The 26,085-nt window shown below is 43.8% G+C and overlaps 1 protein-coding gene across 1 annotated transcript in view; it reads right to left on the minus strand.

The window, feature by feature from the left end:
* Positions 1–12,879: 12,879 nt before the first annotated feature.
* Positions 12,880–26,085, minus strand: part of LMX1B (LIM homeobox transcription factor 1 beta) — a 96,580-nt gene continuing 83,374 nt past the window's right edge. Inside the window, exons 3-8 of the mRNA XM_054084346.1 lie at positions 24,606–24,838; positions 22,090–22,268; positions 21,683–21,760; positions 21,223–21,289; positions 20,280–20,441; positions 12,880–18,530 (exon numbers count right to left, since the gene is read on the minus strand). Of these exons, the coding sequence (XP_053940321.1) occupies positions 18,373–18,530; positions 20,280–20,441; positions 21,223–21,289; positions 21,683–21,760; positions 22,090–22,268; positions 24,606–24,838 (877 nt within the window). The 3' untranslated portion in view covers positions 12,880–18,372. The remainder of the gene's footprint in view (positions 18,531–20,279; positions 20,442–21,222; positions 21,290–21,682; positions 21,761–22,089; positions 22,269–24,605; positions 24,839–26,085) is intronic.

Consider the following 26,085-nt stretch of genomic DNA (forward strand, 5'->3'; position numbering starts at 1 on the left):
CATCTACTGTCGATGGCATCATCTGATAACACTAGGGTATTATACACATTTCTCCACAGAAAGTTATTAAAGAATAAATTCCTCTTTAATAGAAAGTTTTAAAACTACTCAAAATAGAATATTCATGGGAGATGTTTTTAAAGTAATATTTCAAATATTTTAACTGTATACTATATACATGCTGTTGCACGTTTTCATTTTGGAATCAACTTTTTTTAAGTTTAGACTCTATTGAAGTATTGAATCACTCATTTACTATCTCAGTGCCATGTGGAACAGCACAATCTTTCTCAAGGTCAACAGTACATCAGCAGTGATCTAGGCCCGCTCAGCATTAATTTTTGTGTCCATGCTGACATGGCAGGAGAACACATCTTATATACTAGGAAGAAATTTTTTGTGCTGAGGGTGGTGGGGCACCAGCAGAGTGCCTGGCACACCTCACCCACATAGGTGGTAGATGCCCATCCCTGGAAACATTCAGAGTCAGGTTGGACAGGACTCTGAGCCAGCCAGCAAGGCGGAGAAGCCCAAGACTGCTTTCTTACCAACAACATTGCAATAATAACACAAGCAACTTTATCAGACGTTGCCAAGTATGTTGAGAACTTAATGTTCAGATCATACAGCGAATCAGAACATCCATTTTGAGGCACGAGTCTGATGCCCCCAAGATGAGCTGTCCTGGAGATATGCTGTTTTCTGATGTTTGAACAAGAGCCAGGCTTACCTGTATTTGCTTTGATGTGTTAAAGCTTTGATACCCACAGCAACATGAAATCAACTTACAAGAAAAATTTGGAGATTCATATCAGATTCTTATGGCAGCTATTCATAAAGATCTCTGATAGGAAGAAGTGTGTATGTGATATTTAGGTACATTCTTAGAAGCACAAACCAGGGGACAAAGGTCTGATGCAAAATCGAGGGGTTAATGACAAAAATACAAGCACTCCCAAACTTCAAAGTAGGAATGATAGAATTTATGACACTTGTGAAATTTTGTTCCAGACCAGACTCCTGGTCTAGTTGTTGCCATCTCCTTTACTTGCCACCACAGGTGACAATGTTTAAGTTTTTAACGAAGAGACAAGAAACGTCAGGTTGGTTTCCTGACAGAGCATTGTCAGCATTGACCATGAGCGTGATATCTATTCAGTTATGGCTGCTGGTTCCTCAGAGAAGGACAAGATCTCTCTTACTTCCTGAGTGTAGGCATGCTGAAGGAGCATCCAAGTCCAAAACCTTTTGTTTCTTCATGCTGCTGAGAAGAGGCAATAGTCATTGCCTGAAATTACCTGCAAAATCATTTGCCTAAATTTGAGTTTTCCAGCATCAGTAAGGATAACAGAGCTGTTTGGCTAAGAACTGCTGGACTGCAAGCTGATGTGTGACAGCAGAAGTCTCCATATGAAAGTGAGCTAGTCCAGTCCAGCAGTGGTGTCTTCACAACCAGTTTGGCTCTCCAAATTTTGTTTTCCATGTTGAACAAAACCTTCACTACAAATTCACCCAATGTTGCTCCTCCTGTGATCACTTCAGTCAGTGGGTGTTGACAGCAAGGACCATGCTTGCTAGAGATCAGTCTGCTCACAGCCACAAATATTCTTTCTTGTTCCTGTGTCAGGATGGAAAGGACTTGCCCTGAATTCTTCCTAGCTAATTATCTGTAGAATGAACTCACACCAATGCCAAATCTTGCAAGAATAGGAATGTGCAAACAGTTTTTACTTTTCAGGACCGATGTGGCAGAGAGAAGGTTGCCCTGCGGAGCACAGTCCTGTCCTCCATCAGCACCAGCAGAATCGACCGCAGTGTCCTTGAAGGCATTTGCATAACTGGAGGGCAGTTATGCCTTTTTCTGGCCACAGTGTTTGCACAAGAAAGACATGCATGTCTGATGCTGAAGACAGAATATTTGTACTTCACATATTGGAGAAATTGTTCAAGAACAGTTAATCCTTGTGAAAATCTTGCTCTGAAACGCTGCCAAGAGCGGTGGCTGTGTTATTATCTGCCAGGTCTATGCCAGTCTGCGAGCAGTAGCTTCTCGCCATATAGCAAGGAACTGGGGCATCTGGCAAAAATAGTAGCAAGTTTATCTTCCAGAGAGAGACAGCGGATTTTGTTGTTCATGCTCCAGTCTTTCCTCCACCACTGCACCCTGTAACTGGAAATGCTGGTTTCATGATGTCCTACAGATGGAGCACATGGGGCACTTTTTCCAGGTGTGCTTTACCTGGAAAACTGCTTCACACTTTATGAGCATATGCATACGCTGTGCGTCTGTGTTATCTCACTCATCTTTTTGTTGATTGCAGCATGTATCCTAGATTCATAATCATGTGTATTCTGCATCATTCAAAGCCAGGTTCTTCTCAGCCTGCTGCTGTCAGACAGGATGTGCTAGCACACACACTCGGTGATGATGCTCCCCACCCAACATAACCATGTGCTTCCCCTCTTGTTTCACATTTCATGCTCTTGTCAACAATAATGTCTGAAAATAAATGATGTGAAGATTCAAGCATAGAGAGGAAGATTGATTGATTCTCCTTCAAAAATGGAAAAGAAACAACACAAACACCTTTGATTTTCACGTACATAAGATATTGTTCATGTCGCAGCTATGCCACACTCTGAAAGATAAAACATTCTGTTGTCTTTTTAAAGTGGTGCTTCCAATTTTTCCACCCCCCATTCCACCCTTATGGTCCTTACATATAAATTTCTTTTCACAGAAGAATATTTTTCATTCATTAAACATTTCCCCATCCTTTCTATCTGGTTAGAAGAATCAGCTATGCTCTTTGGCAGCCTTTCTGAAAATAACTGCTGTTCCCTGTATTGCAGTGCCTGTAAACACCTCCTCTGATTGAGCCCATCATGGGATGGGCAAACACTGCTTCTCTGAAAGTTGCTGCAAGATCTAACACTTTATGAATTCTTAAGGAGAACATCCTGTAGATGCTTTTATCTTATTCTTTCTATACCGAATACACAACTGCATTCTAAATCCTTGCATGCTGCTCCCAGATTGTTGTACAGGACACAGGGAGTGCCCAGCGCTCAGCTCCCCCTGGAACCACCTGGCGCCGAGGGAAAGCCCGGGCCCAAATGCCACTAGGACATCGTGTTAGAGACCCTCAATGCTGTATCAGTGGGTCACTAGCTGGGTCTCAAGAGCCAAATGGGTGAGGAAAAGCTGCCTCCTGCTGCTTCTTGGGAAGCTGTATGCTAGCTTCAGACTCCCTTCTGCCCCAGATAAGGATCTAGGTCAGACAGATTTGACAAAATGAGAGATGGGTATCTCTTACTTTGGAGGAAATAAAGTGCAAAAAATCCTCAGGTTGTCAGAGTGAAGCAAGGAGAGTGCTTTTTATATGTCTGCAAGGCAGAAAAGAGACAGGAAAGTCATGACAGGTATCTAGAACATACTGTAGTTTTGGGGGGAAAATTTGGCTTATTCAGATATTGTTGATTTTATTTCAGAAATAATAAAATAATGGTTGCATAGAAATGTCATGTTGTGAAACATGTTTTTCAACTATATTAAAATATTAATATTATCATTGCATTTTCATTTATAAAAGCTTCAATCACTTGCATCTGCATTTGATTCAAGACTAACTATTTAGGAAAGTTAGCTTTTCATTCCATTCTGTCCACTTATTCACCAGAAAAAAAAAAAATTCATTTTCCTCCAGCGTTATAAGGTAAAGCTTGGCAAAGCAAAACAATGATGACTGATAAAATATTATTCCATTGCTTTGATTAAATCTGTTCGGTTTTATCTACTTAGTCTGTAGAGGTTTGTTTTTCTTGCTGTGGTGCAATTGTTGCTTTTGGTACAGAAATACAAATATTCCAGACTTGCAGATACCAGTTCCCATTTTCAAAAACTCCTATCTGCCAGCTAGTAGGGGCATTGCTTCGTTAGCAGCACTAGCAGGAGCAGCACAGTCTTCCTTACCCCTGCAGAACGGTTCCTCTGGGGAGCAGGTAAGCAAAATAATGTAGGGAAAAGCAGTACCTAGTAAAAACAAGAGCTGGCGAGCCTCGATGGGCTTGTCACAGGGCATAACAGTTCTGAGCTGTGAAGTCCTGGGTGCTAGGAGGTAGATTTCAATGTCCTTGCAAACTTCAAACTCCAGAACACTTGTCCTCCAAACTTCAGAACACTGCTACACATTTTGAGCAGATTAGGAAAAAAATAAAGATATTGCATTCTTTAATGGAGGTGAAAATTGCTGAAAGCGGTAGTGAGTTTGGTGTGCGAGTTTGACTAATAATTTGAACATGTGAATTAAGGTCCAGAAATTTACTGTAGTGCCCTCAGGCACTGTGTAGAGATAAGCAAGGTACCATGAGAATGAATTCATGCTTCTTGTAGGTAGGGTAATTTGGGCTAATTAAGGCAGGCTCAGCACCACCCTGGTGCGGAACAGAAAGCTGAACAAGAATTCAAAGGAACTAAGCTGTCAACTTCAGTGAGTTCCTCACCCAAAAAACCTCACTTGCAATCATCCATGGAAAAAAAGCTACTTGCACAGGCAGGCCATCCCGAAAGGATCCAGATCCATGAAAAAATATTTCAGTTCTGGAGAAGGTAAGATGTTTAGAGCTCCTGCCAAAACTCCTCATGATGCTTGCAGGATATGTAGGCTGCTGACAAGCCCTGCAGTAGAACTGCTGCCCAGGGGACAACCCAAAGCCTTGCAAGCCCTGGGAAGGCCATCTTGTCTCAATGGGGGCAAAGAGAGACCAGGTTCACTTCTCATCTGTTCTGCCCAGCACCCTGGTCCAGTAGTGCTTGGCCATGTTTCCAGCAGTACCTGAAAGATGAAAGGCTATGCTCTGCACCAGGTTACGACGCTTTCCTCCAACCCAGCACAGCACAGACATCAGTAATGCCCCTGGGGCTGCCTGAATCATTGCTGCAGCACCCGGACCTGACACTTTGCTTTGCAAAGCATTAGCTGTATAATGCCTGTCTCTGCTCCAGTTCCCACTTCGTTGAAGTGATGAAACCCTGCACAACATCAACCTGACATGGCTCCTTTCTCCTGGAGAGGATTCACGTGCTGTACTGACAAAGTTGCCAGGTATGTGGAAGGGCTAGGGCTGTGCTCACATGCTCAGAAAGCAGTTGAGAAACCTGAAAACATAGCACAATCTGATGTAAACAAACAAGTTCTGCATATTCTCCTTTCCCAAATATTCAGAAGTCTTAAAAGAATTGGGCGTGTAATTGAAAGTAGCCAAAGGCAGCTTTATCCTGTGCTACCAGCACTTACGCAGCACTCACCTATCACCCAAAGTTTCAGTTGGCAGGTTGACAGGGTTATGCATTTTCACATGGGTGAACAGTTCTCTAACAAAGCATTGCAGCCTTAACACCACAAAAAACCCACATCGTCTTTTTCCACTGATTCTTATTTCAACAGGCGGGAAGAGAAATTTTCATTCTTTCTATGCCCTGGTCCTACGATTGGGCCCTTTGCCTCATAGAACAGATTTCCAGTGCCAGAAGCCTGTTTTCTTCTATTTCTTGCCTCTCTTACATTTTCTTTGAGAGGCAATAGGAATTATCCTTCCTGTATGATTACCCTTCTGCTCTTTCCCATGCTCTTGGTAAGCACTTTTGAACAAGTCATTGTCAATGTAACAGGATCACTGTGGTGATGGGTTCCTGAACCAGCAACATTTTGGAGTTTGGAAGGCACTTTGTCAGAAGATTTGGCACTTGAAAGGGATGCAATAGTTCTGAGCGACGAGGAGCACTTCCATGTATACCAAAGTGCTTTCAGAGTGCAGCTCCAGGGAACAGTGCTGGTGCCAGCATGCTAGGTCGGCTTCCTTGCATGCTAAGACCTGCATTTTTTTCTCGTATGGGCCAGAGAAGAAAGTCATTCCATGAAAGGCAAACTCAGTAGGTAACACATTACTGAACAAGCCAGTAAAAAAGGGGATAAGATGAGCCTCTTATATTTCTGCATTTGAGGGAATGGACGAACTTGTTCCTTCTACCATGGAAATTCAATAACTCCCTTAAAAAACAGTGAACTTCCCATGATTTGAGACAAATTCTCACTTCTGATGACTTTGCTTCAAGCTAAAAAAAAATTTTTTTTCACTCAATATGACAAGATGAACAGAAAACCCCATAATATGGGCAGAAAATACACAATACGAGAATCTGAATGTTTTCTCCAGTATCACCATTATAATTCATGTATCTGCTATTTCCTTCCTACTCTACATAACTTGAAAATACATGGAAGGGGAAGAGCGGGTGGATGTCTTAAAAGGTCCATCCTACAGAAACCCTGTGAGGTGCTAAGCTCAGACAGAAAGAGTAATTCTGATTAAATTCTTAATGAGCAATCATTAAAAAAAAAAAAGGGGAAAAAAAAGAAAGAAAAAAGAAAAAGTCTCCTCACACAGTTAATTTCTGTAACTTAGGAACACAGTCAATTTCTGTTATTTAGGGGGGGAAAGTGCTTCTCTCATTCGTCCCTCTTGTGAGAGACAGAAAAGTCTACCTACAATGCAAATCATATAGTTAACCAGAACCACAAATGAGAACACTTCTGGTTCCTTCTGCGGCAAGCTTTGACGTCGAGTGGCATTCCCAGCATGGAGACAAATTTATTTATTCATTAATTTAATATATTCAATGAACCAACCAGCACACAGACTTATTCTTTACAAGTAATTAGAATGTATTACAAGCATACAAATGTGCCTAAGATTGAGAACCTGGGTGATAATCTAATGAAAATATTGTCGCTGAATTAATTTCCTACGTGGTGCCAGAGCCACTGAATAAAAAGTATATTGAAAGCCTTCAGAGACCTACTGTCAACAGCCCAGCACTACCTCTACTTTAAGCTGGAGAAGATTAGATTTCAAACTCCTGTTCTTTTTCATGTACGATCTAGTTGTCTTACAGGAATCTTCACTACTTGAAAGGCTTTACAAAAGTTTCAGCAATTAAGAAAATGAAGAAATAGGCAATTTCTGCACCAAATGTCATTAAAATGCATTAGTCTCAGCGAAATGTTGTTCAAATACAGATTTACCTGGGACTTGAGGCAGCTGATCCTCTCCATGCCAAGTTGCAGTCCTATGAGCTGCAGATTGCATCACTGCAGCCATGGAAAATCATGCTGTGCCTGGCAGTTCCTGGCTGCAGCTGCGGGCTCTCCCGAGCAGCCCTCCAGCAGCAGCTCGGACCAGCAGCGTGCAGAAGGTCACTGCTGCTTCACACCTTCTAATAACAGTCAAGTTCCATACTTGCTTAGTATTTTCCTTTTCAAGCATTTTTCAAACCAAGGATGTATCATAAAGAAAAGGAATATTTTTAAGAACGGAACACGTGATTGCCCCAACTCCACACCTAAATAAATGCTGGGGGTGAGCTGGGACATAGACACAGGCTGTGATGCTGGTGCTCTGAGGACCAGAGCTGCAAACTGAGGGAAGAAGTCCTTATGAAGCATAGCTGTTGAGACTGATTCTTTGCCTCACCCTTGGAAGTCAGGCGGGCAGGTGAACTACGTCAGGGACAGGGGCTTCGGATCTCTGTTTCAATCAGCTCATAGAGAGGGCCAAGCAGAAATGGCCTCATTGGGTGCGGGGTCTCAGCCAAAGGCTGCCTCACAGCATGAATCTACGTCTCTGGTGCATCCTGGAGCTGCCAGCCTAAGAGCAACCTGCCTTCAAACATGCTGCTGTTTCTTCCAACCTAGAGTACAGATCTGGGGGCTTTTCCCTCTTCATAGCAATGAAGAAAAGAGATTAGGTTATCCAGGGCTTTGTGATTATTCTTTTTTCATCACGGATATTTTGCCTGCTTCAGTAAGCAGCACCTTTCCATTGCTGTGTGCTACATGAAAGACTATTGCCACTAGGATTATAATTACCTGGTTCCTCCCCTCAGTCCTAAAGCACAAGGTTATCACATAGTGCTAAGGTGAAAAGAAAGATCAAGGGAATGCACTGGGAGCACTACTGTGCAACATTTATCAGCAGCTCCTTATCAGGTTAATCTGACAACACAGGTGTGAGGGAATGCCCCAGCTGGGATAGATCACTGGGAATCTGATCAAGAGTAACTCATTGTGTGCTGCTGGACACTAGTTTACTTGTTACCTGTTGAACAAAGGAACAAATTAAGCAAGCCTGATTAAGCTGTGTTGGTAACAAGGGAGGTGTGGTGGAGAGAGCTGAATGTCTTGGCTGTCTGTGGGTGTGTAGCTCATAACCATTACACAACACCCACAGACACGCTCCCTTGGGGGAAAGGGCATGGTAATTATAGAATGGGTGTTCAGAGGGAAAAGACATTTCATATCCCATGTTCCTCATTTTAATAATATAGACTGCTGTGTTGTGAAACACGTTCCTTAGAAAAGCCTTAAATGCTGTGACCCATGTCCTCGCTGAGCCAGCAACCAGAAGGCATCCCCGTTGCGTGGGGGAAATAATTTTAGATCTCTGTTGTCCTGGTCACTGTCACCTTCCCTGTGACTCCCTGTCTTTGGCCACTACCATTAGCCAGCCTCTCAACCTCATTTGGGCACCTCTGTCTCGTCGTAGTTCCCAAAACAATGTCTTGAACACTGAACACAGTGGAAGGACTAAAGGTATTTTTGGGAAGAACTGTGTTGAGGCTGTCATAGTCCTGATGCTTTGAAGGGAGGGTGTTTTTTTTATGCAGGAAAATAATATTTCAGGTAGAAAGCTGCAAGAAGTTTTTCAGAGCCTTTAGTAGTCTATGTGGGAAAATAACTCAGCTCTGACAAAACCACCTGAATGCTGAATATGTCCGTTTAGAACCAAATTATCACAGCATATCGAAAGATTTTTTTTTTTTTTTTTTGGAAGTGGACAGACACACAAGCACAGGACATTGAGAAAAATCTGTGTGTCACTGACAGACACCATGAGTAGTTTAAGCACTGGAGCCAGGCTTCAGGGCTCTGCTAATGGCTTCAGCCTGTCAACCTTGGTGTCAGCTATTAAACACTTGTCATAAAAGCATTGCTTTTATCTACCTGTCTACCAAAATCTTTTTTCCTTCGGACACCATCTGACTATGCCAGGGGCAAATCCAACCTTCATTATCTGCTGCTAGGAGTGAATCGTGTGCTCACTACAGGTTCAGCAGAGACAAGCCGGCACAAGGGGTGGGCAGGAAGCTTCTTGTGCGAGCAGATATCCTGTTTGTCCCCAGCAAAGTTCCCTGTGCACATGCCATCCAAAGGCATACAAAAGGCCTCCATGCCCTTTTTTTGGCTTAAGAAGAGAGAATGTGATGTTCTCATTAATTAAAGGCCAAAAGATTATCAGTTAACATAAATCTAGAGGGTAGAGAAGAGCAAATATTCTCTCAAGAACCAGTAAAATGTTGTTTTCTTGCATAATCTACTGCTCAGCACTATTTTCCTTTCTCTACAGTTTGGGGAGCAGCTCTGGTCATGTCTAACACTGTCTTGCTTGCCCTGTGATGCTCATCAAGCCTGTGATCTGCAGAAACAATGAAGCCAAACCAGGGCTCCGCACCGTGCACTGACCTGCTGGCAACAGCTGAGGAGTCCAAGCCCAGCTCTATCAAAGGGGACTGTCAGACCCAGGTGAGGAGCTGCGGGCCAGGGAGATGGGCACGGGCAGATATCTGAATCCGAGGTCTTCCACAGGTACAACTGACAGCGTGCTATCTCTTCATCCAAGTGAGTCTTATTTAATTCTCAAACTATGAGAAAAAAAAGTTTGAAAGTGTAAATGGTGGCTGTTGCTTTGATAAATACTACAAGCCAAATTCATTAGAGAGCTTTCAAAGAGAATGGTTTTGTTTTCCCATCATAAGTAAACAAAGAAATAGCATTCTCTATCATTTCTCTCATTTCAGAATGTACCTGCTGGTTCTAGTGCTAATTATCATGTTCCTTCTGTGACGGAAAATAGCCCCACAGCATCTTAAATGGAAAATTTGGTTTTCAGGAAAGAACAGTTTTCTGAGAACGTAAAAATGGGTTCCATTCTTACTGAGTAATTGGTTTATATTTGAATACGAATAAATGAGAAGCAAGTATGCTATTTATTTAATAGCATTTAATGTACAATCATTTTATACAGTGGGACCATGCAGATAATGCTTCTTTTATGTTATTAAACATATTGATAAAACACTAGGCATTCATTAGTTACACCATTTCCAAGTGCACAGAAGGATGAACAAATGTGTTTTCATTATAAGAGGTAATAATAATTAAGAGTGACAGCACCTTATCCTCAGGATCTGCCTCCCAGCGGAATTTTGGCTGATAAAAAAACAGAAGTTAAGATAAGACAGCAATTATTAAGACAAATCTTTTGAAGGGCTGTTTGAACTCCCGTGTCCAGCAGATAATCTGATTTTACAAGGTGCTCCGAGGTGGGTAGGCTGCATGGGAAGCAGTACCCAGGTGCAGGCCTTTAGCCCTTTGCACCGGCATTTTTACCTCTAGCCATTTCCCTGGCCGCTTCTTCTTTTGTTTGCTACAGCTGTGGCATATAAATCAGTCTTCATTCTGTCTCACTGACACCAAAGAGAAACACAGCACAAACAATGCAGAACACCAAGACCCAAATGTATTAATCACCTTTTTTTCTTTTTCTTTTTTTTTGCTCCCTTTCACCTATCTTTTTGGGGAGATTCGGAAATGGCTATAGGCAACTCAGTATTTCTTCCTTCATAAATATTAGATGCATGCAGAACATGAATATTTGAATAGCTAACTCTGACTTAGGTGAAACCAACTGCTAATGGCAATCCATTTTTCCTTAGTGACATTCCACCAATAACAAGCATGAGGGGGACAGGGTGATGAAGTTTGGAGCTGGACAGTCTAAGGGAAAGAAGGTGCCGACTGGGAACAAAAATGCTTCATTGATCAGGCCTTCAGGTTGAGCTCAGGGCTAGGTGTCCTCTCTTACCTCAGAGAGTTTTAGCAGAGGTTCATGCTCGGCAGTTACATGTGCTTCCCTTGGAACTAAATATCAGGAAAAAGTTTTAAACACTTATGACTGATTTTTATCATGTCACCGACCTGCTGCCTCCTGACGTGTTGTGCCCTGCGTGACATTGCACATACGATGTGCAAACTGCGGTGGGAAGTACCAAGCAGTTCTGTAACGCTCTCTACCCGGGCTGCACCATACCCCCACTGGTAAAATCATGGTTTGTCATGGGAAAGGGGGTTGGAGTTCCTTCAGCCCAGCACCAGTTTCCTAGTGCACTCCTTTTCTCTCACTGACACCTGCAGCCCTGTCCTTACAGTCCACATCAGGTTAAGCAGCTGCTCCAGGGGAAAACACTGTCATTTTGGCCTTTAATGACTGTTTTTCAAGCCAGATGAACTCACCCTGCCACACAAGGGCTGTAAAGGATGGGCTGGAATGTTGTGAGCAGCAGTGGGGGTGGGAAGGGGGCTGCCCCTCTCCGTGACTGCAGGCTAGCTGGAGAACTGCACAGTTTGATTTTTAATAAAGAATAGAAATTGTGACTTCATGCCTGAGGCATAGTAAATAAATGTAGCATCACTGGACCTGGGGAATGGTGACGAGCAATCCGATGTGACCAGATCAAACCTCAGCTGAAGTTCACATTCATGTTTACATGGCCCAAGAGAAACCAGCGCATATCTATCACCTTATATTGGTCTCAAATTTGCCATTACTGGATTAATACTTCATGATCCATGGGTAGTTCTTGTACACATTTGTCTGGTTTAGCACGCAGCTCCCATTGTCTGCCTCAGGAAAGGTCCTGTTAGGTCCCCCTGGAACAACCACAGCCGCCAGGGGCGGGTTTGCTCAAGCTGCACCACCTCAGCCCGTGCTGGGGCAGTGCTGGCAGCAGGTCAGGTGCTGCAGACACACTGGGCTTACGACGGGGCCACTTGTGCCTGTCTGTGCCCCATGGGCACTACCTGGCACTGCCTGCCTCTACTGCCCGCAACCCTGGGCACCAGCACGGGGCCCTGTGCCTCACTCCGGGAGATCTGCTGCTGTTCTGCTGCTGGAAATACTGCCCGTAGCCTCAGTGGGAGCCTCCACAGCAGCACGAGCAGAGAGCATAATTCCTGAGTAAGCCTTTCCCTGCCAGACCCCTGAGCCCTGGCAAACAGCTGGAGCAGCGGAGGCTGCACCCAGAGCACAGCTGGGAGCAGCAAACAGCCCTTACCTCCGTGAGCTTCTCTGGTTCTTGGACGATGCCATAGCAGGCAGTGGTGATAAGCACCAACGTCTTCCCCTGGAACAGCTCATGCTCCAGCCCTCTGCCAGGCAATGGATGAAGCAGAGGGCCGGTGAGTTAATGTGTTCATGGTGTAAGCTGTTTTCTGTAATGAAAGACATTTCCTTGGTTCTTTCTACAGTTGTGCATGGAGCCAATGGCAGAGGAGTAGAGCACTCAGGCTTATCACCACTCCAGGCATGCCCAGCTACTGGGCTTTTTACAGTTGACTCATCACAGCCATGTACTTTAGCTGAGCCTTCCTGGCACTGCTGGGAACAAGACGCACCTGCCCCACACACCTGTTGGTCTGGTTAGTTAGTCTGGTTACACCATCTTTAATTCCTACAGACTTTTCCTGACCTAAACTGGTCCGTGCAAAAACGGCTGAGGGCCATGATGATGCGTTAAAGACAGTCCTCATGCCTCCAGAGGAGCTCTCAACCTGCAGCTTTCCTCCTGTAGAGGAGCTCTCACACCAAAGAACTGTATGAAAGGAGACCCTGCCATTGCCCTTGCTGTGTCTCCCCTTGCAAGAAAGAAGGGCACTCACTGAGCAGCCTGGGCTACTGTTGCACATCACTGAAAATATTAATGCAGCGCACTGCTGTCACAGTCCTCTGGTTTTCCTGTCTAAGGGAACAGTGGTGCCATCCCCAGTACACAGAGAACACACTTCCAGTCTGGAAAAGCAAAGAACTGCACACGACGGAAAATCCTGCTTTGTTTACAGGTTGCTTTTATTTACAAATATACTGAAGTGTAATCTCTCTTTTTTTCTGTTTTTATTTAGAGAGTGTGTGTGTGCGCACGCACGTGCACATGGGAAGGAGCATAATGTATGAGAAACTCATGTATCTTAGCCGCCAGGCAATGGTGGCAGGGAAAAAAAAGCAGTGAAATGAAAATTTAAAACACTAATAAATAATTTAACAATGACAAGTAATTAAATTAAAAAAAAAAATCCGATCTACATACATTAGGTTGGTTTGTTACCAACAGAGGGGAAAGGATCAGAGAATCTACGGTTAAGTATGAGAGAGCATAGTCATATTTTTTACAAGTTAAACAAATTGTAACAGACAGCTACAAAATACTACATTTCGATAACATAAATACAGAATATATAAATATACAAGTAATACAGCCATACACAGCTAAAAAATAGGGTGTTCACATAAAAACAGAGTTCCCAATGCAAAGTATCTGGCAGCCCCTTCACAGTTCCTGCTGAGCAGACACAGGTTGTGTGGAACCAAAGGGACCCGGGCTGCATCCTCGAGGAGGGCAGGTGGCCGTCAGCTTATTCCGACAGGCCTCAAATGAGCAAGACTGTGCTTAAACCCCACCAAAGCCAAAAGACTGCAGGTACCTGCCAAGAGGCAAGCAAGTGTCCAAGCACCCCGTCACTGGAGTGAGGAGCGGCCCAAAGCCCTGGCCATGCTGCTGTGGTGCAGCAGTTGGCTGTTTGTGCCACTGAGGTGAGGAGGGTGGGCTGGAGGTGACGCACACACAGGGGGAGTGTCTGTTCCTCAGCAATGCACTTCACGGTCTGGGCACAGGCTTGGGTAAAGCACTATCCTGAGCACTTGAGACTTTGGGTACTGCGGCTCCAGCTCTTATGGGTCTGACATGCTTCAGCAGCCTCTCTGTCCTTCCACTGTTGTGACCAAGCTCCAGGCTTGGAAGAACCCTTCCCTTCCTCCTGGATTCTGCTGTTGACTTCTAGTGACTTTTGGGGACAAGCAGAATTATTATGACACAGTTCAAAGAAGTGCTCTCACAAACCCCAGCTTGCAGCATCCCTAGCAGCATCGCAGAGCTGGGTTCCCTTGGGCGGTGGCTTGGGACATATTTCACATCCTTAAGGAAATTGGAAGGGAGTCCTGAGCACAGTAGGAAGAGGTAAGTGGGTTCACATCATCCCTGGAAGGTTTGGCAGCATGAAGGACCTTCCCCATGCAATGGCAGTGCAGCAGAGTGGCTGAGTTGCTGCTGACGGAGCGGCAATGACCCCTTCGAAGGACCTGGTAATGCTCATCAACTCATGCAGGGTGGGTCTGAAAAATCCACTCAGCAGCCATCACGAGACTCAGGTGAGCCACATCTCAGGCACGGTTAGCAGCAACTGAGCCAAGTGATCTGGATGATTTGGATGACAGCATTTAAAGAAATGATCAAAATGCTTAGGATGGCGTTTTCAATCTTAGTGACTGCAACCTCCACAATTTACTTACACCAACATAATTGCCTTCTACATCGCGACTGAAAAACACATTTACCACCAGCCCCTACAGCTTCAGGTGCAGGGTTTAATCCAGAGGGCTGTGGTAAATGAGGGGCCAAGAACAGCAGCGTGTGGTAGGAACCGTCCCCTTGGAAGCCAGCCCTGCAATGGAAACGTGCTGTTGCCCGGCCCAGAGCCCAGCAGCGGCATCGAGAGACACGCTGTTCCATAACCATTTCTGACTGCCAGGAAATCGCTAGGTGTTACCGTTACAGGTCTGGTAACTGCACAATAAAGACCTCTGAGGAAGCTAGTGCCTAGCTATTCATTCTGATCACACCATCATCTTTGTCAAACATTATTGAGCAAACACTGAAACCTAATCAATCATCTTTTACTTAATTGCATCTTGTCACCACTTTAGCTTAACATGTATTCCTTGCTTAACCAAAACAACACGACTGAAACACCGTGAAGAGCTCACTTCATGCATCTGTATTAGAGAGGGGTTAACTTCCTAGGGAAAATGATCACTGTAAGGTGCATGTAATAAACTGCTGTCATGACCTCTATAGCCTTTGAGCTCCCATATGTGCAATCATTGTTTGTGGTTTCCGTGGAAGTGCCAGATGCTAAGATTTTTTGGCAAGAGTTTATCAATTTGACTCAGTGCAAGATATTACTGTGATACGGCCCATTAAACGCTTTACTTTCACCTGATTGGTGACATTCCCTTGACAATAGAAGAGTAAAGCAGAAATCAAAAAGGTCAGAGGTTGCTACATAATCTTTTACTGCAGGTCCCAGGTTAAAACCACAATGATCACACTCCAGTAGGGTAATTCATTCGACACAAAAAAAGTGACATTTATTTTGCTTTAATGAACTTTGGCCTTTGCCAGATATAATGTGTCCACTGGAAATCATTGGCTATGCATTCCTCCCCTTGACCAGCAGCAACCCACAGTAGCATGGGAAATGTTATGCACGTCAGAGAGCTTGACTGTGTCATGCATGCGGCACCAGAGATGGTAGAGCACAGAGGAACAAACAGCTAAGGCATCATATGATACATTGAGGGAAGAGGAGATGGCATGTACAAGCAATGAAAAGAAAAAAAAAAAAGGCGGCAGTCATCTAAAAAATCAGCAAAAGACGATGGTTACTTCAGCTATGAAGTGGGATATCTCATTCTTTCCTTGGAAATGGATTGTTTTTTTCAACATCCAGCTCAGAAGCAGAGGTAGAGTTGGGACAAGGCAGTTCTCCAAACTGCAGGTCACATTATAGTTCTTATATAAGTCCCTGTAAACACTATAAATGCCATTTTGATCCTGCCAGTAATGAGGGATGCAGCAAGGTTGTGTCTATATGTAAAGTCTATAAACCTGGTATGTTTGAGATGGCAAAGATACTTTTCTAGGACTCTAAAGTAACACAGCAGAAGGGTGGAAAGAAAACCGATGAATCCATTGACATAGGTGGTCACAAATATTTATAATGTGCCATATGAAATCTGCTTGCCTGCTGCCCTGCAAGCAATGAGGATCACCTGAGTTCTTTATAGATGTTTGCTACCATGCAAAAAGGAAATTGTTATTTATTTTGATACACAAGGAAGAGGAAAAATAAGTGAAGGGAAAAGAAAAGAAAATTCTTCCAATTTCAGAACACATCCAGGGGCTCACAACTTTCACCTGAAAATCCACATCCCTGTCAGAAAGTGAGAATGGTCGCTAGCAAAAGGATATGGGTATGACAGATCTATCTCCCTGGGCACGGGGGCCTGCAGGGAGGGGAGTGTCACCCTGGCATCCTCACAGACATCAGCCCCTTCTCTCATGAAGGGCTCTGTGTGTGGCAGGCACTGGGTCTGCCACCGTGCCACAGCAGGAAGGGTCTGCCTGGGTTCTGCACTTTGCTCTCCTGCATTGCACACGTGGAGCCGTCTCCCCCAGGGCTTTCCTTGCCTCCACAGAGCAGAAACTCACGCACTTATCTTGCAGATAAAACATTGCTTTCTCAAGAAACCGCTAACGCGCCGGGGAGGAGCACGTTCTTACTGTTGCCCTTGGACCTATCACTGATCCTTGCCACTCACCCCTCCGGGACCCAAGGAGGACCCTCTCTGTGGTGAAGGGGTGGGCAGCACCCCAGCAGCCCTACTCTGGCCTCCCCCCGTCAAGATGGAGTGCCAGGGAGTTCCACGCTCCTGCAAAAGGTGCTGATCCCCACGGGAGACTCGGCAGCCTGGCTGGTACCAGTCCCCAGCCTGGAGTAGTTGGATTAACCAATGCTTTGGACTTGTTTTCAGCTATTATGGTCAATATATTAAAGGTATTTATTTAAGAAAGTGCCTATCCTGCCAATCTTTCCCCATGAGCTCTATTTTGAACACACCCCATAATTACAGATATTACCCTGGCAAATTTTCCCCATGAAGTTTTCTCCACTAAGAGCCATGACCGTACTTGTCTGCCTCTCTGCATTATAATTATCACCAGGTAATATTTATAACTATACTATTATTATTTATTATATTTTATGCCCTACGAAAACCTATATGACATATGCTCCAACTTTAGCATCTGAGACATTCATACTTCAGCTGGGATGTTCCCTTCAATCTGTGTCCTTGTTCTTCTCTCAATTGGATCAGTTACAGCATTTATTGTCAAATACAGGAGTCCCGTCAGTGTCCCTGCAGGACTTGGGATAGACTCCAGCTCAACATATTTAAATCTCCCATTGTAATCTCTTCCATACCTTTTTTTCACCCAGCTGGTACACATTTCAGGACTTCTGATGGCTCAGGCTAGAACTGTATATCATAGAATCTTGCTGAGGCGAGATAATTTAATCAAAGTAGTGCTTAATTATTCCAGATGGACAATGGAGCATAGCACATTCATGCCTCATGCAAAACAGAAATAAACAGAACAGAATGAATAACATGTTTGCCAATCATGGTCTAGACTTGAAATTTGGCACCTCAATAATTACAAACAAATGTAAATGTTTTATTCTCACACTCCAAAAAAAATTAAATAAAACTCTGTCTTGTAAGCACCTTTAGTTTTTAATTATTTAAGATCAATACTAACCTAAATGCCTCTGTCCCTAAGATGCATCTCCTCTCCAGGGTCACAGATCTTTCTTATTATGAAATCACTGGCATTCTCCACACGTATCGCCATTAACCAGTTTCCTCAGTATCAGATGCGTAAGGGCTATAAACTAATGAGCAGATCTAGGTTATGTAGAAAATGTGTAGAAAGGAAACAAATGTTGAACGTCACATTTACATTAACTTCTCACAGTTCGAATGGCAATTTATCCACAACATAGTATGAATCATGCAGTAAGAAAAGGGAGGAATCTCCAGTTTCTTTGATTTATTTGTCATATGGTTGACTGATGTCAGTATCAGTGGCTTTAAAAAAATGTTTAAACATCCAAAAGAAAGGAAGAGAGAAAGGAAGGAAAGGTCTAGCTTTCCGCAAAATCCATTTCCTCTACAATGATGAGCTCAAACCAAACCAAACCAAAGTCTGCCGAAGAGCAGGGTCTTCTGTTCCTTCCATGCTTGTGTCGTGGTCTGGTGCAAGCGGGGAATCAAGCGGATGGGACTGGTGGATGTGTTTTGTTTATATATATGTATGTATGTAGGTAGGTATTTTTATATATGTATACATACATACACATATATGCACACAGATACAGTCTTCCTAAAAATGCTCTTTGCAGTCCAGAGGCAGCAGGAGTCACTGTGAAGGAAGAGCTGGGCAACATATGGCTGTAGAGTCTGCACTGGAAAAAGTCACTGGCTAAATATACGTCGGCTGTTTCTTTTCTTTTACTTTCATGAGGCAAAATACGAGCTCTGCATAGAGTACAGCCTGTCAATGGGGTTTCCTACTCTAGCCTGCATGGAGTTAACTTCGGAAGAGGCAAGAAAACAGTCGCTCAAGCTAGTTAAAGAGGTATCACTGTCGATATCATGAAAAATGGAGTCGTTTCCTGCAAATGAAACGTATATGTTAAGCTGGATTATGTGCAGCCAGGAGGACACAGTACACACGGATGCTCACATGCTGCACACTGCAGCAAAAGGGAACACTCCTGGGTTTGTTTCTACACGTTAACGTAATTTCGCTCTAAGGGTCTACAAAGAGAAAGGTGAGCAACCCATCTGCAGAGCTCAACTGGCAGTGGTGGCACTCAGATCTGCCAGATTTTAATTTACATTGCAGTCAGCAGCACAGAAATCTTGGCTGACAATGTGAGCAAATGGTGCCATGGAGGAACAGGTCCCCAGCTCTCCATAAGCTGGAATCCAGCATTTGTGGGAGAGCTGGGGCTACTAAGGAAGGTGGGGGCAGACTCCGAGTGCCCGTGACAGGGGAAAGCAGTCTAAGAGCCATAACCAGTAACTTTCTTCATTTACAAACAAAGCAAAACACAGATCTACAAATGCAACAGGGCCCAGGAGGAGACCCAGTTTCCCTGGCCTCAAGTGAGCTACAGGTGTAAACATGATTTCATTTCAGAAAATTCCAGTTTTACGCGGCTGGTTGCGGCTGGTTTGGAACAGCACCATTTATTTCCCTTAGCAACCATGGTTTCACTTCACTTCAACTCTCAAGATACTGGAAAAAGCTCTGGCTCAAGTCTCACTAAGAAAGTGTTAGTCCGGCTCCTTTCCCTCATGCCCTCATATGAGACAGCTTTGTGCTATCTCCTGCACTGGCTTGGAGCACAGCACCTGCTTCTCAAGGAGTTTTGCTTAGAAAGCCAAGCAAATTGGTAGCAACAAAATCACAAGCCACCTAATGCTCATTTGCACTTCAGATGTCCTCAGCTCCATCCAAGATTTACCAAACTGCCTGGTGTGCACCGTGGACTTGTCTCAGTGAGAAAAGTAATAACACAGACACAAAGCAGATTTCTTGTTGGCCTATGCATGCTGTGCTCATGACATGAGACACATGTACCTCTACAAGGAAGTGCTCCTGGATAGCAAAACCAAATCTGATGTAACGAGCCCTTGTGGGCTACAGCAAGGCCAACAATCACAGTCTGAGAAATTCCGTTACATTTTATTTAAATGCAACACTGCAATTGTCCAGAATCAATTATTAGGCATTTAATACTTGTGATGTGTTTGGTGTACCTATCCACTTGATGGTGCATGGTCAGGAAATTGTGGAAGCAAGCCATCATCTTGACTTTGGGCCAAGAATAAAAATACGCAGGAGAAATGTCCTGTGGTGACACATCTCTTAGTAGCTCAAGAGCTATTCTTTAGCAAATCCGTGCGTCCAGTCTGAGGGATCCTAGAGGGGTGCTTATTCATTTTGGAATGAATAAACTACCTGGCTTTATTAGACCATTTTTCAAGGCACCTTTTCCCAAAGCTTCTAAGAAAAAGAAAAATCTTGTGATGAGCTAGAATTTGGTACTGGTTATTCCTGTGCCTTAGATAGTGGTTTAAAAAAAGCAGAGCTGGCAAGATGATGCTGCTTAGTTTATCGTTTATCGGAATTATAATGTGAAGTAGTTCGGAAGAGTTTCTAGAGCCTGGGATGAGGTCTCTTCTACCCCTAATGTGTACATGAAAACATAAACACAAAACTGATGGGTACAACTTCCCTGGTACAAATCCCAGAAAAAATATTACAAAAGCAAGTAGCTCTACTGACCCTGTGGTATGTCAACCAGCGTATGAACCCTGCTATTTCTGATGCGGCAGAATGATGCATGCCTTACCATAAGGGTTCATGTGGTCGCCTGGCATTTGTGGAGGGGTAAGACCCTGCTGAAATGGGTCTGTGCCATAACTGCTTTGATCCATTGCTACAATCTGCTGCTGTGGCGGTGCAAGTGGTGTGTAAGATGTCATCATTCCTTCCATTCGGTTGGACATCACTTCTGCAAAGCAAACAGGAGAGCACAGTCACTGCTTAGGAAGAGAGGCAGCAGACAGCAGCATCAGTGACAGTACTGAACACGAGCAGAGTAACCACAACTTGGTGTGCCCTGTCATTCACAGGGGCCATCCAAACTTTGAGAATATACAGCCCTGAGAAGTAAGCTGAAAGTCTGGTGATTTCCGACTACATAATTGCTGGAGCTCCTGGGTGCTGGACCATATCTTCCGAAAGTCTGTTCTTTGTGTGACATAGCCCTTTTATTCTCTAACTTCTGTTGGCACCATTTTGCCTGAAGGTTGCAAGGCCTTGGGAGTTGGGGAACCTCCAGAACATCCACAGAGCAGCACAGCAAGCCCTGGTGCCTCTGTAGCTAGTGTCCCAGTGTCCAGACAGCTGCTGGGGCGCAGGAGGAGCTCTCAGTGCTGTGGCTGTGGCAGCAATGCTGGTGCACTCCAAGAAGCCTGCAGACGCCCAGCTGAATGTAGTCCTTTCTTCAGGAGAAAACGAACTGGAGGATCTACCTAGAGCGAGGGTTCTGGAGATCTCCTTCAGTTGAAAGCGCCTCTATACTGCACATTTCTTCTAAAAAGGAGGTAACTGCTCCTGTGTAAGCACCCCCCGGGTCTGGCCCTGTAACTCTGTGTTTCCACTGAGGATGGCACACATTATCCACAGGCCTATGTATGCTCTCTATGGCTGTACTGAAGACATTATATGGCACTTCAAGAAACCTTGTAGATTCTTTTCTCCTTACTTTGCCTTCACCACAAATCCCCTACCTTGCCCTAGTCGCTGTGAGTTTTGTTGCTCCTGCTGCTGCTGATGCCTTCGTGCTAGTTTTTTCATCTGGATAAAAGAGGAAGAACAGAACAATCTTATGGCTCAGAATGCAACAATTTTGTTTCCTTGCAAAACAAACACTGAACTGATTCATACACACTGTTTGTATTCAGGCACTCACATCACTGTGGGTTCAGCTTCATTTCAAAGCTTAAACATTTCAGTTTCCAGTTTGCATTTGCATGCAAAATATACTCCCACCCTCATGTTGCTTTGAGCACACAAACTTAATTTCTGTGTTTGAAAGTTGCTTTTTCATATGGATGCAGACAGCAGCACATGCAACACATACAGCTCTGCCCTTGGGTCTTGGCAGTACATGCTGAGGCTGAGGGGAGGAGAAATACATGCTGGAGGACAATCTGCATTTTACTTTTGAGAACCTGACAAACAACCTACCTTTGCTCTTTGGTTCTGAAACCAGACCTGGACAACTCGCACGCTGAGTCCTGTTTCAGCTGCTAGCGTTTCTCTGACCTACAGGAAGAAATGTTTAATAATGTCATTTTAAATATCTTTTTAAAAAACTAATCAGTTATGTTAGGAGGGATATGCCTGCACTTACAACAAAAACTGCATATACGGAATTACTTTTTAAAATTCCTCATACAGTTTATGGAAATTCTGCCCTAATGCCACTACCAGTTTTGTAAGTACCAAACAAATAGCCTAAGCTATGTAAAAGGAAACTAAGTCATTTCACGATTTTTGTTTTACCCATAAAACAGTCTGGAGCAGTGGCCGGACCCTGTCTCCCCTATGGCCTGGTGTCAGAGCTGATTTCAAGTCCTTGATGAAGCACCTACCTTCCTACAGGGCTTGGAAGACACTTCAAAGGATGCTTTGAATGCTCGCCTCTGCTGCGTAGTAAGTATTGTCCTTGGTCGTTTAGGTCGTCTTGGGTCCTTCCCATCATCACTTCCCTTTCCTTGGGTTACTTGTCCTTTGGTGGGCTTAACATCCCCATCTTCATCGTCACTTTTAACTGGTGAAAAATAAACAGGATACAACGTTGTACTTGTTCCATCAAGGTAATAAGGAGGTTGAGAACTGCTCTTCAGCTGCCAAACCAGTCAACAGGTTCAACCATCATCCTGTGTTTATCTGTACACCTAAAGCAACTGCAGGCAGAAAGAGACTTAGACCTGTGGTCATTGCCTAAATCAAATGCCACAAAAACATAAAAACGTTTTTGAGTTTTAATTGAGAGCATGGGACTGATCAGGGGATGGAAATTCAGAATGAATATGCTTCAATATTTACAGGAATCAGCCACAGAGAGACTTTGTGCCCTCCCAGCATCACTCAGTCCCCCGTGTGCTCACCTGCAGCAGCCACACCAACAGACACACATGCTTCCCTTTCTGGCAGAGCTGCAGCCTCTTCCGAAGCACTGGCTGCAGACAGGTACTATTGCCTATACCGCTATGGCAGCAAAACAGTATAAATACAAATAGCACAAAAATACCTCTAAGTCTGTTTAGCTAAATACATTATTCTGAGTATTTTGAAGCTCTAGAGAAAATATTAAACATAATCTTTGCCATCTCATTTCTGCACCCCACAGAAAACAAGAGTATACCTGCTCCATGTACTTTTATGTGTCTACACGTACACAAATATGTCTACATGTGTAGACCAAATAGATTATTTCTATTTTCTACAGTTAAATTCTAAACATTTGTGCAATCTGGTGATATTACATGTGTTAGTATAATAACTCAGAAACCTCAGTTGCAGTGGCAAAGGCTGAAGAGCAAGTACAAATTTTGCTGTGAAAAACAACTTTTCAACTCAGCATATATTATTTCACCAGACTATCGACTTTTCTTCCAGAAAACATTAATACCCTATTGCAGGGATCACACTGCAATTTTTATATACTCAAAGATCACATCTGGGGAATTATTGAATGAGACTTTAATTCATTTTAGGGTCTGATTATTATGCACCTAACAATCTAATCATCTTTTACTTTAATAAGCATCTTTTGCCTAATGATTAAGGAGAAGTTCAGTCATTTTAATAACCATGACATTATTAACTTTCCAGCATGCCATTTCTAGGAAAAGGTTTGTGAGGATTAATATTGCCCATTGGAGAGTTAACTTTTGTGTCCAGTGGATAAATATTTGATTGCAGAAGGACACTATCTCAGCCAGGGGTATGTGAAATCATTTGCTCTCACACAGGCATCTGGGAGAGCTGTGTTTCCAATGTCTCAGACAATGGGAGACAAAACATCCCATTTAATTTGTCAACTTGTTTTTCAGGTTTGGGTTTGGCTAACAGAGAATAATGAGGAAAAAAAAGGCATCTGCGGGAGCAAGAAATGACCCCCTGTGCCAAGGGGAAATGAAATGGAAGTGAAGGCTGGTTTGTGCCACTGTGGTACCATACTGCGCATCACAAAACACAAGATCTGATCCTGATGGAGAGCCTGCCTGTGCCCAGAGCAGACCTCAAAGGCAGATGGCTGGCAAGCTGCAGGCCCCAGTGCCCAGAAAGCAGGGGAGGAGGATCCCTGTACCATCACTGTGGCGTGAGAACAGCCCTGCACGTGCAGCAGGACAGACAGCAGGACGCTGAAGCTGGTGATGATGAGAATGCTGAAGTGCAAGGAGGAAGCTTGCATGCCTTGGGCAAATTCACAAAGAGCCCAAATGTGGAGATTTACAGAGCAGAGCACTCCAGTTCCTGCAAACACCATACAGCACTAAGTAACATCCTGCTCCAAGAAAGGCCCTGGTCCTGTATGCCCTGTCGAGTCAGCAGTGTCCTTTGTCTTGCAGCATTCCTGACATGAAAATATAAATTTCAGTGATGTGGAGAATATGATTCTCAGATTAGAGATGAAGGATAATTACTGCTCCTAGCTAAATTGGAATAATGCATTTTCCCATAAACCAAAGGCAAACATTCATGTCATTTGTACGCCTAATGGAATGGTAACTGTTGATTTTCTTAGACATTTTCTTGGGAAACAAGTGTGCAATTACAATGGCTAGCAGCAATCTGTGCACACATGGTCTCTAGTTTGGATCAGCCAGGGCACACCAGCAGCAGGAGGTTTCCAGCCTCCTTGAGTGCATACGGCATAGGGAGGAGGCATCCTGCCTCTTCTGAAGCAGCCTGTGAGCCTGGGAGGTAAGTTAGGGAGAACAGACTTCAAGTAGGGATTTTCTTAACTCTGCCTGCTAATTTGCATGGGTGGCATGTGCATGCAGATAACGTGGCTGTGTAAATGGATATACTTTTCTATAAGAAAGCTCTACAAGCCCTTGTGGCTTTTCCAGTTACAGCAGGTGTGGGAAAAGCTCACCTGAGTCTGAGTCGTCCGGGCTGACCGAGCTCAACAAGTCTTTCTCTTTTTCATAGTCACTTTTGCAGAGCAATTGTCCTTCCTTAAGAACAAACTCGTCCCCTTTCCTCAGCTGCCGTTCGCAAACACAGCAGCAGAAGCAGCTTAAGTGGTAAACACACTCCAAGGCTCGCATCACAAATTCTGTTGGGGCGATCTTTTCCATGCAGCCACTGCATTTTGCAGCAAACAGCCTGTAAGAGAGAGTCAGGAAAGTCAAAGGGAACGTCAGATCATACACTGCATAAATTTAAACATAGCAAATTCTTTAATTTAACTACAGATCAGCTTGGCTCATGCTCTCGCACACTAGGAGACTTGCATCCTTAGCCTTGGAGACATCACAGGCATGCAATTTATTCAAATCTCAATCCCTTTGGTCTAGAGAGTTCCAAATCACCTTTGCTGGATAAAAAAAACACAGAGATTTGTCCTTATCTCACTGTTTTGTTTCTTCTTAAAATGTGAGACAAAAGGGAGCTCTCAGAGTTTGGGCAATTTGTTCAAAACCAAATTCATTTTAATTCACTCTCTGTTTCATGCAAGCTCTCTGGTTGCAGCACTTGAATCCTATTCCAAATAGATTTCATGACTTTCCATTTTTGGCATTGTCTGCCTCTGAGGAGGCTGATATATGAACACAGAAGCAGGCAAGAAAACTTTGAGCTATGGCTGAGAAGACACACACACACATGCAATCGCACACATGTAATTGATAAAAAGAGGAGGGAAATAACACTGCTTTTCTTTGGATGTTGAGTTATTCCAGAACAACCTGTCTCTAAAGGGAGTACTGTGCATTTTAAATGGTGTGAAACATCTTTTGGCAGAGATAGGCAGTGATACAATCTGCTAAATTACCACTATAATCACAGGCTATAGAACATACACTGTATTCTAGACTACTTCTTATTAAACCTTTGCACCCCCCCTCTTTCATCCATCATTAATTTTCTAAGATAAAGGTAGAATGATTTAGATTAATTTTATTTTACTTTTCTAATGGCAACCGGGAATCTCCCTCAGTAAGCTTTCAGGACGAGGGTTGCTTCAAATAAAGATGAATAGCTAGGTTACATCCCTGTATCACACAGTGGGCTTGGCAATTTACAATAAGCGTCTTTTATGGCAATACATCAAAGTGCAAGGTGCATTAATATTTACATTTCAGCAATGAAATTAACACAACTGCACGCACAGATCCACTGGAAAGAAGGCGATTCTGCGTTTTAGGATGGGGTACACTGATTTTTTTTTATGCTCATCCTCAAAATGATACCCTTCTTTATAAAGATGATTCTCCTGGGTTTTAGAAGGCCGGGGCCGCAGCAGTCGCCGATTCCTCCAAGGCCTCCATTTTGTCTAAGATGAAAGTACAGTGAAATGGCAGTCACCAGCTCCTCGCCAGAGCCATGGAGTCATGGAATGGGCAGGAGGGAAA

Source organism: Cuculus canorus, chromosome 19 (genome assembly GCF_017976375.1).
Source record: "Cuculus canorus isolate bCucCan1 chromosome 19, bCucCan1.pri, whole genome shotgun sequence".
Lineage (NCBI taxonomy): Eukaryota > Metazoa > Chordata > Aves > Cuculiformes > Cuculidae > Cuculus > Cuculus canorus.